General features: G+C 41.5%; 1 protein-coding gene across 1 annotated transcript; it reads left to right on the forward strand.

Annotated features, from left to right (window-relative positions):
- Positions 1–9305: 9305 nt before the first annotated feature.
- On the forward strand, positions 9306–10217 carry LOC127835973 (uncharacterized). The gene has a single exon (XM_052362390.1). It carries the CDS (start codon positions 9306–9308, stop codon positions 10215–10217), a length of 912 nt encoding a protein of 303 aa, XP_052218350.1.
- The last annotated feature ends 1439 nt before the right edge of the window (positions 10218–11656 follow it).

Genomic DNA, 11656 nt, shown 5'->3' on the forward strand with positions numbered 1-11656 from the left:
ACTACTGTTTATGACCATTTCCTTGCTGACGGACTGGAAGCTAGATTTCCATGCTTGATAATTAGCACATGTGTCATTAAAGTGTGTAAGTCTTGACAGAATAAGGTTGTTAAGAAGTTTCCCCGATAATGGGAATTTCCGTATTTTGCTGTTTACTAAGAATTATCCCCGATAGTTCAATCTTTTCCATCTCCGCAATTACTATTTTACTTTTTTCAAGTTCATCTCCTTCCATGTACATATTGGATAAACTATCAAGCCCTTTAATAATTTCGTCCATCGCAAAATCCAACTGCTTGCAAGCGTCGTTCACTGTCGCGCTACATGCATTTCCCTCCAAATTTGACACTACCTTTTTTATTGCTCTGGTAAAATTAGTTTTCAGTCTTATTTTCTCCCTCTTCAACAAAATCTCTGTCTTTAAATATTCAACTGGATCCATCGATCACTCAATTTAGAAACCACGCTCTGCTACCAAATGTTAAGAAGTTTCCCCGATGATGGGAATTTCCGTATTTTGCTGTTTACTAAGAATTATCCCCGATAATGGGAAATCCGTAATTTACTATTTCCCCGATAGTTGGAACAATATAAACGCCAAATACCCGCTTTTGGTATGAGCATTTATTAACGATCCAAAATATATATACAATCCTTGTGTCAAATCCAGTACATCACTAAGTAACGACGTCACGTCTTTAACGTTACGTCACAAATCGACGTCACGTCATGGAACCAATCCGCTGGTACCAATTAAACGTTCAAATCTAATGCCCAAATATCTTTCCTTAGGAGAAATTGTGCTGCAACACTAGATTCATTTACAGGTTTTTCTTGCTTTAATACAGGATTCAGTCGGATTGGCTGCTATAAAGCGGTTTACCTTTGCAACAGAGTCCTCAGCTGGTAGAAAATCACCTATAACCGATCCATTATGTGACGCACATGTTGGATTTGCTAGCTCCTCAGCTTCAGTAGCCAACGCTGCTGCTTCCCTTTGATATTTTTAGAGCTCGAGATCAGCATTAATGTACGCCTGCTTTTTCATCAGTTCGATCTCTTTTTCGACAAACTCGAGTCTAATTTTGGCAGCCTTTGCCTCGGTGGCCTTCGATAAGGCCACGCTAGGTGACGAAGATTTATCACTATTGCTTATTGTTTCCAGTTTCTGGTCCTTGAGCGCCCTTATATACTTAAGGCAGTCCCTTATTCTAGCCTCTACTTGTTCAAATGAATTTTCAAGCCATGTTGATAAGGTTTGGCTTTCAGTTGTTTTTACCCCGTCCAAATATTTGAAAAGAGTCGCATATGCGACTTGAAAATTTTTTAACAATTTGTCACAATCGTCCCTATAACTATTTTAATTGGTTATGGAACTGCTTTCCGATAGATGAAAGTCTGACAAGATAAATTCTTCTAGTCCACTCAAATGATATTTGTACTGATTGGTCAGTTCGCCGCTGCGTTGATGATACAACTCCATGGCTTTATATGTTTGTTGTCTCAACTTTCTTGTTTCCATGCAAACGTTATAGGTAGGTTATTTACTGTAGTGGAACAAGTATAAGGCCAGCAAGTAGAACCATTTAATACCACCGGAAAACTACGCAAAGTCCTTAATGCGATTTATTTTCCACAATGACATACGATGATGTAAGATGGTATACATGCGGTAAATACTGAAAATAGACAAAGAAACTAAATAAGCTATATTACTAAAAGACATTGACGGAGGACCTTTCTAATTTAACAATTTAACAGTGTAGTGTTTTGACCGAAATGATTATGACCGTTCTGTCTTGACCTACTTTGGGACCGGTGCGCGGGTAAGTTGTTCCTTTTACTCACTTCATGATTACTTCATTGGCGACGAGGTACGTTGTTTACTCACTCGGAGTAAGGAGGGTAACTTTTCTACAAGTTTTGTCCTTTTTTCATTTAAAAGTCAGTCTTTTTCATTTCTATTAGGTCCAGACTACATGCTTTAAGGATATTTACGGATTTAATTGAGAATTTAGGCAATTGTGAGCGATTTAAAAGCTTGCATTTTTTATCGCACATGGACATCGTGGTCTGCAAAAAACGTGGTCTTTGCTTCCAAATTAGTTTTTTTGGTCCTTTATTGAATTTATTCATTTATTTATGGTTTTGAATAGCATTCTATTGCATTCATTAACCAGGCCCATTGTTTTTTATTCCGAATTCTGACTTTGTATTTTGACTGTTTTGTTTTGTTTGTGTGTTTGTGATATATTTTTTTAAGGTCTTCATTGGTAAGAATACAGTTTGTTTTGTTATAACTTACCCTACCCAATAATGGCCTTAATGAACATAAATTTTGCAACGGATGAAGAGGTCCGTTTGCTTCCGGGGATTGGCGCAAAGCGTGCAACCCTCTTGCTTCAGTTGAGGGATAAGTATGGCCAGCTAGATGAGCAACTGCTTTCCATTGTATTTGGTGGCCCTGTCCCTAGAAATGTTTTGGACATGGTTGACTTCACTCCTAATATACAAAATGTTGAGGTTCCATTCCAAACAGAGGAAGGGGAGGAGTTGTCTAGCTATGATAATGTCCCTGATTTCCAGAATATTGCGAGTGCTCTCACAAGCGAGAAGCAGTCTCGAGCGGTCTCCAATCCTGACCAGCTTGCAGCATTGTTCTCAAGGGTAGAGCATTCATATTCCGCAATAGGGGATATCACACGGCATCTTAGCTCCTTACCGGAGGTACCAAGTTCACAAATGGAAAGAAGCAGACATCAATACATTGAAAGTTCAAAAAGGCTAAGCTTTAATTACTCCACAACTGAAGCACACAACTTGGGCACTGACAAATATGCGAATAGGATGCATAAAGCCAATGCACCCCAAGTTCGCACAAAGCATCATGAAGTCATTAGTGTCCAAAAGGAGTACTCTGGCAGAGATGTTTCTAGTTCTCGCCATCAAAAACAATGTCGCAAATCTCTGTCAGGTTCTCGATCTCGTGACCCTTCTGAAAGTGGGTCATATGAAGGTCGACAAAGTTCAAAGAGTAAGGTTGAGCTTGTAGGTCATGGTCAAAGGCTCCGTGACCAAAAAGGCTCACGACCCCATGACCTTTCTAAAGCAAGGAGCTCGTATACAAGACGTCAAATGCGCACTAAGAGTAATGACTCGTGTTCAAGCTCTAGCTCATATGACCGGTCACGTGATAGGTCACACAAAGATATTAAAATATAGGTCTCATAGACATAAACACCAATATTTGTCAAAAAGTAGAACGTCAAGTGACTCCTCAGAGTCTCGGTCTCGGTCACTTATGCGACATAGGTAACACTACGCCAAAAGTAGTGCGTCACCAAAGTACCACGCAAGAAAATTCTAAATCTAGATTTTACTTTAGTGACTCATCAAGCGAATCTGACCAAATGTCCGATCATGGATATCATGCTAGTCATCATGGCAATTCTAAGCGGTTGCCTAAAAATTTGCGCTTTGATGGGAAGGGAAGCTGGTTAGCTTTTAAACAAAAGTTTGAGAGCTATAGGAGGGTTGGTAAGTGGACTGATGGCGAAAGTCGGGACTACCTTAATTGGTGCCTAGACGGCAAAGCACTAGACTTTTTTGCCATTTCCACTCAAATGGGGGAAAACTATTCTTTCAAGAAAATAATGCGGAAGTTAGAAGGCCGGTTTGGGGCTAAGGAATTGCCAGAGACTAGTCGTGCTAAGTTCCAGCAAGAGTCTCAAAAAGCAGATGAAGCGCTTGAGGACTGGGCCGACCGTGTTTTGACATTGGCTACTCCTGCCTTTCGGCACCTCCCCGAGAAACATTGTTCTCGGAAGGCTATTTCCAAATTTTGCCAAGGTTGCATTGACAAAGAGTCTGGCAAGCATGCCTGTTTCGAGCAACCACGTACCATTCAAGAAGCTCTTGACAAGGTCCGCCATCATCAATATATTACACAAGCAATTGATGGTAAACGTACGAATCGTTCAAAAGCTGAGCCATCCTTGAATACGGTTCAATCGGAAACTGACTCCCGTTTTTCCCAGTTAGAGAAAGCTATCCAGCAACTCTCAAAACAACTTGAAAAACTGAATTTGCCGAAAAATGACCGTGTTGTCGCAAAAGCCGCTCCACCTAAAAAACGTGCGTTTTTACCGGGCGTTGAGTGCTTTTTCTGCCACAACAAGGGTCATGTTCAACCAGATTGTAGGCGCGTATTGTCAGAGCTGACGGTGAAAAGCCACTGATTTGCTTTGTCAATTCGTCCGACAAAATTCCAAACATTGAAACGTGGCAAGTTAGTAGGAACTGCACATGAGACATTAGAAATAGTAAATATACCCCTTTATTCAGGAGCTATTCCTCTAAATCCTTTAGCAACCTCCAATGTTGAGTCTAGCAAACCTAATGTTGTGAACACAAGGTTAAGTGGTAGGGAGATCAATTGTGCTTCAGTCAATGTTGACAACATTGATTGCGGTCTTCCTACACTTCCTGAACACCTGAAAGAGGTGTTCCAACTTTCCAAGGAAAAGCTTACTGACTGTCAGTCCATTAAGCTTTCCAGGCTACTCACTGAGTATTCTGATGTATTCGCAGAGAGCGAATATGATCTTGGAAACTTCACTAGTATTGAACATACTATTGACACGGGCGATGCGAAGCCTATAAAGCAACACATGCGCCGTACCCCACCATGTTTTGTAAATGAGGAAGAAGCTCATCTTAAGAAAATGTTGGATGCTGGAGTTAGTGTCTGAATGGGCATCGGCTCCACTGCTTATCCGTAAACGCGACGGATCTGTACGTTGGTGCATCGATTACCGTGCTTTGAACAATGTTACTATAAAAGACACATTTCCACTCCCCCTAGTAGAGGATTGTTTGGATACATTGTCTGGTAACATATGGTTTTTGAAGTTAGACGCCAACTCGGCTTACTGGCAAGTTAAAGTCAGTGAGCCTGATAGAAAGATAGAAAACTGCGTTTGTAACCAAGTATGGCCTGTTTGAACATGTCAGGATGGGTTTCAGACTCACGAACGCGCCGGCAACATATTCCCGCGTTGTGAACCTGGTACTTAGAGGTCTGACTTGGAAAACAGTCCTCGCGTTTCTTGGTGACATCCTAGTTATGGGAAAGTCCTTTGAGGACCACCTTAACAATCTTGCAGAAGCTCTACTTAGGTTCCGGTTACATGGCTTAAAACTTAAACCTAAAAAATGCATATTTTCCAACAAGAAATTAAGTTCTTGGGTAGGATGGTGGGTGGTAGTAAGCTGTGGATGTCACAAAGTGATATTCAAACTGTAGCTGAATGGCCCACAACACTCTGCTCTAAGGATGTTAAAAGGTTTTTGGGTTTTGCTAACTACCATAGAATGTTTATACAGAACTTTGCAAAACTTGCACAACCTCTGTATAACCTAACAGGCAAGAATTTGTTCAGGTGGTAAGAAAAGGAACAAGAGGCATTTCAAAAACTTCGTCAGGCCTTGGTACAGCCACCTGTCCTGACGTTGCCAACCAGTGTTGACCCGTTCATTCTCGACACTGATGCCTCAGACTCTGGTATCGGTGGTGTACTTAGTCAGGTTCAGGCAGGGCAAGAGTGTGTCATTGCATATGGCAGCTTGGTTTTAGCGCCCGAGCAGAAAAAGTACTGCACCACCAGAAAAGAACTACTGAGCATTGTACGTTTCACACGACAGTTTAAGTACTATCTCTTGGGACGAGTGTTCACAGTTCGTACAAACCATTCAAGTCTGACTTGGTTGTTGAAATTTAAGGACCCTCAAGGGCGATTGGATAGATGGCTGGAGGAGCTGGCACAATACCACATGGTGGTACAGCATAGTTCAGGGTCTTAGCATGCAAATGCAGATGCCCTATCTCGAATCGCTCCCCCACTGTCTCCTTGTCCATCATATGTGACAGGTATTAAGCCCAGAGATTTGCCTTGTGGGGGTTGCCAATATTGCACCAAGGCAGACAAGCAATGGGGAAGTTTTACCGAGGAAGTGGACAATTCTATAGGGCTGTCCACAGGCGGTAGTCTTTCCTTTGCTAAAGTACATTTCATTCAGGAAACTAGTCCTGTGGATCACCATGATAAACCCTCTGCTGGGACAGGACCGAAGCAGGGTCCTCAGCATGATGGGCGCGTGAGGGACCCGGGAGGACAAGTATCTGAATGTTTGGTCTGGTCAGATCAGCTTACAAATTGCCTGCACGCAGAGGTTTTGCCAAAATCCTGCAATTGTGATTCCTGTTTTGAAATAGCCATATCACGTGACCCATTGAACGTTTGCACTATAAAATCTCAATTAGAGGCAACTCCTGAGAATCCAGCAAGTTGGGGTTTTACCAATCAAGAATTGTGCTCTGCTCAGGAGAGAGATACAAATTTACATTTCATTCTTTCTTGGCTGCTGGAGAATAAGGCACCAGATGAAGGTGTATTATTTTTGTCTAGCCCTGAGGCCAAGTATTTCTGGATAAACAAAGAAATGTTCAGTCTGCTGGACAATGTTTTGTTTAGAAAGAAAGATGACTCTCCTGAATTGGAATAAGTTGTGCCCAAAGAACTTAAAAACATGCAATTAGCTGGCATCATGATATACCTTCTTCGGGCCACCAAGGGGTAGCACGCACAAAGGCAAAATTAAAGGAAAAATTCTTTTGGTTTCATTTGGCTAGAGATGTCAAGTCATATGTTTTGTCATGTGATGTGTGCAGTCGAAACAAGAACAAGGGACAAAATTGTCACAAAACCAGGTTTTCATTGTGAAAAAAAAAATCTGATAAAGGGAGAAAACTCAAACTGAACTTTTGAAATGAACAAACAAAATTAACCCCCTTTGTAAGTTTGTTTTTAAAAAAAATCTAATTTTAGTCGTGGCGACCTTGACATTGGAGATATTGACGTGATTCTTTCGTGCGACACACCGTCCCATGATGGTGAACAAATGTGCCAAATGATTTTAAAATCTCACAATGAATGACATAGTTATGGCCAGGACAAGCTCATTTATGGCCATTTTTGACCTTTGAACTCAAAGTGTGACCTTGACCTTGGAGATATCGACGTAATTATTTCGCGCGACACACCGTCCAATGATGGTGAACAAATGTGCCAAATGATTTTAAAATCTGACAATGAACGACATAGTTATGGCCCGGACAAGCTTGTTCCGCCCGCCCGCCAGCCCGCCAGCCAGCCAGCCAGCCAGCCCGCCAGCCAGCCAGCCAGCCAGCCCGCCCGCATTCGCCAATCTAATAACCAGTTTTTTCCTTCGGAAAACCTGGTTAAAAACAAAGCTTATGGGGTAGTACCCATGACTGAATATCAGGCAGGTGCTCCCATGGAACGGGTACACATTGACTTTTTAGGTCCCTTACCTAAAACTGATAATGGCAATGAGCATTGTTTGGTAATGGCTGACCAATTTACTAAATGGGTTGAATGTGTACCACTTCCATCACAAAAAGCTGATGTCACAGCTAAGGCTGCTATTGACTCATTTTTCTCGAGGTTTGGCTATCCATTTAAATTATTTTCTGATCAGGGTCGAAACTTTGAAAGTAAGCTGTTTGAAACACTTGACAAAGCACTGCAAATTCACAAATCTCGAACAACACCCTATAGACCATCAGCGAATGGTCAGGTTGAGAGATTCAACAGGACTCTGATGGATGCAATAAGATGTTTTCTTGGCAAGTCTCAACACAGGTGGGACATGTATATGCAGCAAATAGCGGGTGCCATCAGGGCTTCAGTAAATTGCAGTACGGATTATACACCTAACCGGTTGATGCTTTGCCGTGAGGTGAATACCCCTGCACAACTTATGTTCCCCAATGAACAACAAAAGTCTGAATGTACTGATGACTAGGTTCGAGACTTGACTGAAAACATTGAAAGAGCTCATTCTGTAGCAAGAGATACACTCAAAAACATCCTTAAACGTATGAAAAGAAATTACGACATTAAAGTATTGCTGCGGCCATATGCAGTAGGTGACATTGTCTATTTGTTGGATACAGCTATCAAAAAAGGCAAGTGTCGCAAGCTGTGTTCACCTTGGAAATGACCCGATTTAATTTCTAAAAAATTTTCAGCCTATTTGTATCAAGTGCAGCTAAGGAACGCATTCTTTGTTGTGAACCATGACAGGATAATGCCCTGTCGCGATCGCAATATTCCTGACTGGATTGTAAGGCTTAAATCTCATATTCCAGGTGCAGTCATTGATGCACCTCCTTGTGAGGAAACCGATTTGTACTATGTCTGTCGAACACCTTGGGATGGTCGCTTTATGATACAATGTGATTTTTGCGATGAATGGTTCCATGGCTCATGTGTTAATGTAACATCCACTGAAGCACTTGATACTAACAAATACAAATGCCCAACTTGCCGTAACAATTAATGCCTTTATTAACTAGTTACAGTATATGCTGAAAAAGTTATGTTTCAACTAACATGTTATTAACAAAAACTGATAAATGTAAATAAAGGGTGTCACAGAAATAATGTTGTGTGTTACAGAATGGACCTTGAAAATTTAATTGACATGACGGAGGCAGAGGCTGAGGCCCTCCTCCATTCTGATAGTGAGGCCCCGGAAATTGAGCATGGATCCAAAGACCCTGAAACTTGTCAGGAACCAGAGGTCCTGGTTTATCCCGGTCCAGTAGCGCTGTCTAAAATAGGGCAGCCTACCTCAAAACGCCCATGACATCGAACGAGTTTTAGGAAACGACAGCGGTCATTGGTTAAAGTAGGCATGCCTGCCTCCCATTATCGTGGTGACTGTCTGCCGCACTCGGCTGCGCAGTCATCATGCACAATCACTCATCCAAGTAGCGCTGTAGTAGGAATTCCTATTCCATTGATGAGTGAGGAAGACAATATTGGGAGTGAGCTATCTGAGCTAGCCCCAATTTCGGCTAAGCTCATGATTAGCCGATCCATGCACGGCAGTGGCTCGCATGGATGTCCATGTGAGTCAGGTCCGACAAAAATTGGACAAACAGGAAATGCCCACTAACCTGGGGTGTTGTGTGCCCGGCTGTACTCTTGAGGGACAAGATCTTCCTCGAGTACATGCTTTCAGGCATCACATCCCAGGAATATTTGAATACCGTTTGCCATGTAATGATGCATCATTGGCTAAGGGTCGAGTAATGGCACTGACCCAGGTGGCGACATGGTTGCTTCGCCGTCCTTGCATATTGTCTGAGCTGGTTGACCTTGTTAACCGACAAAGAGTGCTTGCAGTGTCGAGTGTCCCAAGATTGTAGGCAAGCGATGGTGGAAGTATGCAACTATTTAGTGGTTTCGGTCCCTCAACAATATGTCCTGTCACCTGCCAACTCCCCTGCCGTGTTAATCCACTGGCGCGCCCTAAGTATACTAGCTGCAATCCTTCAGCCAGAAGACAGGGACTATTGGATATCGATTTTCCCTTGTCCTTCTGACATACAGCTTCAGTCAGTTAAGAGTCTACCGGTGGCTTTCGATTCGCATTTTCATATTGACCGGTTGAGAAATGCGGCTCAGGTCCCTTGCATGTCGGTTGATGAGTTGATGGAGCTGGGTCAGGTGGAGGATCACCAGCGAGTAAGATTGGTTGGTGGCATTGGGATCTTTTGTGATCCCAAGACCTTCCCATCCCCCAAAGACATGTCAGGTCTACCATCCAATGTTGGAGTGGTAGTCGGACTGCACCCAAAACACTCTACTATGAGCAAGGACCGCATTAACAATGCTCTAGATCGCGTCCGCAATATGCTCAAGTGTGAAAGGGTGGTTGGCCTTGGTGAAATTGGTCTGGATCACTCAGTACCTGATAAACAGTGGCCACGCCAGAATGATTTAGTGCGTGCAATGTTGCACATGATCAATGATCGCCATGTGGTGGTCGTTCACTGTCGTGGGGTATCTGGTGACAGTGGAGTGGAGGCCTATCTTCAGCTTCTGCACCTTCTGAGTCCCATTTCAAGGACTCAGAGATTTCATGTCCATTATTTCACGGGCGACACATATGTCTTAACAATGTGGCTTGCAGCCTTCCCGAACAATTTCTTCAGTTTTAATAGAAATGTTCAGGGATTCAGTATGGACCAATCTGAGGCTTTTCTTGATGTAAATAAGCTCCTTCTTGAGACAGATGCTCCCTACTTCCGTGCGACTGGCAAATGGTTTTCAGCACCAAATTAGCTCTTTCGAATTGCTGAGGGTGTTGCCAAGTGCCGAAGCGTACCGGTAGAGCATGTCCTTGAGGTGAGCTGCAATAATGCCCTCAGATTGTACAGAATGCAGTAGTCATCTCTGTGCTGTAGGTTTATTGTTATTAGATACTTGAGTGATTCATAAATATAATTTGTCATATTCAAGCAAAGATGATAAATTCGTGCATTTAAATTGTGTTACCTTCTCAGAAGTTACTGAGTAGAGGTTATCTTAAATAATGCATAGGCTTTAATTTGTTATCTTTTAGCAAAGATGATAAATTCATGTATTTAATGTTTTTGTGTACCTCCTCAGAAGCTACTGAGTAGAGGTCACCATCAATGTTCCTTTTAGGATCCTGATTAATTTACTTGTTAAATACCTGTAAATTCAGTAAATATAGGAATTACCTGTCTGCACCTGGATGTATAACTTATATCGAAATTAGTCCTTGTTTGTTCTCTGCCATTATTAAGTTCTTTTTAAATAAAGTAGGGGGTAGTGTAGTGTTTTGACCAAAATGACTATGACCTTTCTGTCTTGACCTACTTTGGGACCGGTGCGCGGTTAAGTTGTTCCTTTTACTCACTTCATGATTACTTCAACATCCACGTATAAACACATATTGACTTCAAAAGTACAAATACTGCAGTTGCATTCAGAAACTAGATTATTAAAGATTCATAAAAGTATAACAATAGTTATATAAATGAAGAATTTAAGCTCTAAAGGTTAAAATACGAAATGAGCACAAGTACGAACAAATTTGGGTACGAATCCAGAAATCTATAAAAACCGAAATGGAGAGAGTTAAACAAGAAAGAATTACTGCTAAAGTAATGATTACATATAGAAATAATTAAATTCTTCAGTGACTTACACCATGCAACCTCCATAACGCTGCTTTTATATGAAAATTGATGGAACAAAATTTAGTTCAAACATGGCTGACGTAAAAAAATACACGAGGCAAACAATCGACAGAAAAGATAACCAACTATCAAAAAGAAGCGAAGAGCTAATTAGCGACAAGAGGTACTCCCAGTTATCTGGGGGACACGACATTCATTCTTTAGAGCAATTCGTTATTCGCTATACCCCTAAAGCCGTATGGAAAGTTACCGCATAATATAAGTTCAATGTGCCTTACTAACGTTGTTTCATTTCATGTATTATTCATTTTAAGATTTGCATTATATCGCTAAATCCGACTTTGATTTTTTCATTTTATTTTCTTTCGTTACACCTTTACGTTACAGAATCATAGATCGATGCAAAATAAACAGTATTTTAAAAAAATACTACGCATTTCATAGCCACTTGCTTTTCGAGAAAGACCATTGTACATATATCGTTGTGACGTCTATTCTTGCCTGTTAGCATATGATTACTAGACTTGTTTATAGACGAGACTGCCTTACTAAATC

Source organism: Dreissena polymorpha, chromosome 6 (genome assembly GCF_020536995.1).
Source record: "Dreissena polymorpha isolate Duluth1 chromosome 6, UMN_Dpol_1.0, whole genome shotgun sequence".
NCBI classification, from domain to species: domain Eukaryota; kingdom Metazoa; phylum Mollusca; class Bivalvia; order Myida; family Dreissenidae; genus Dreissena; species Dreissena polymorpha.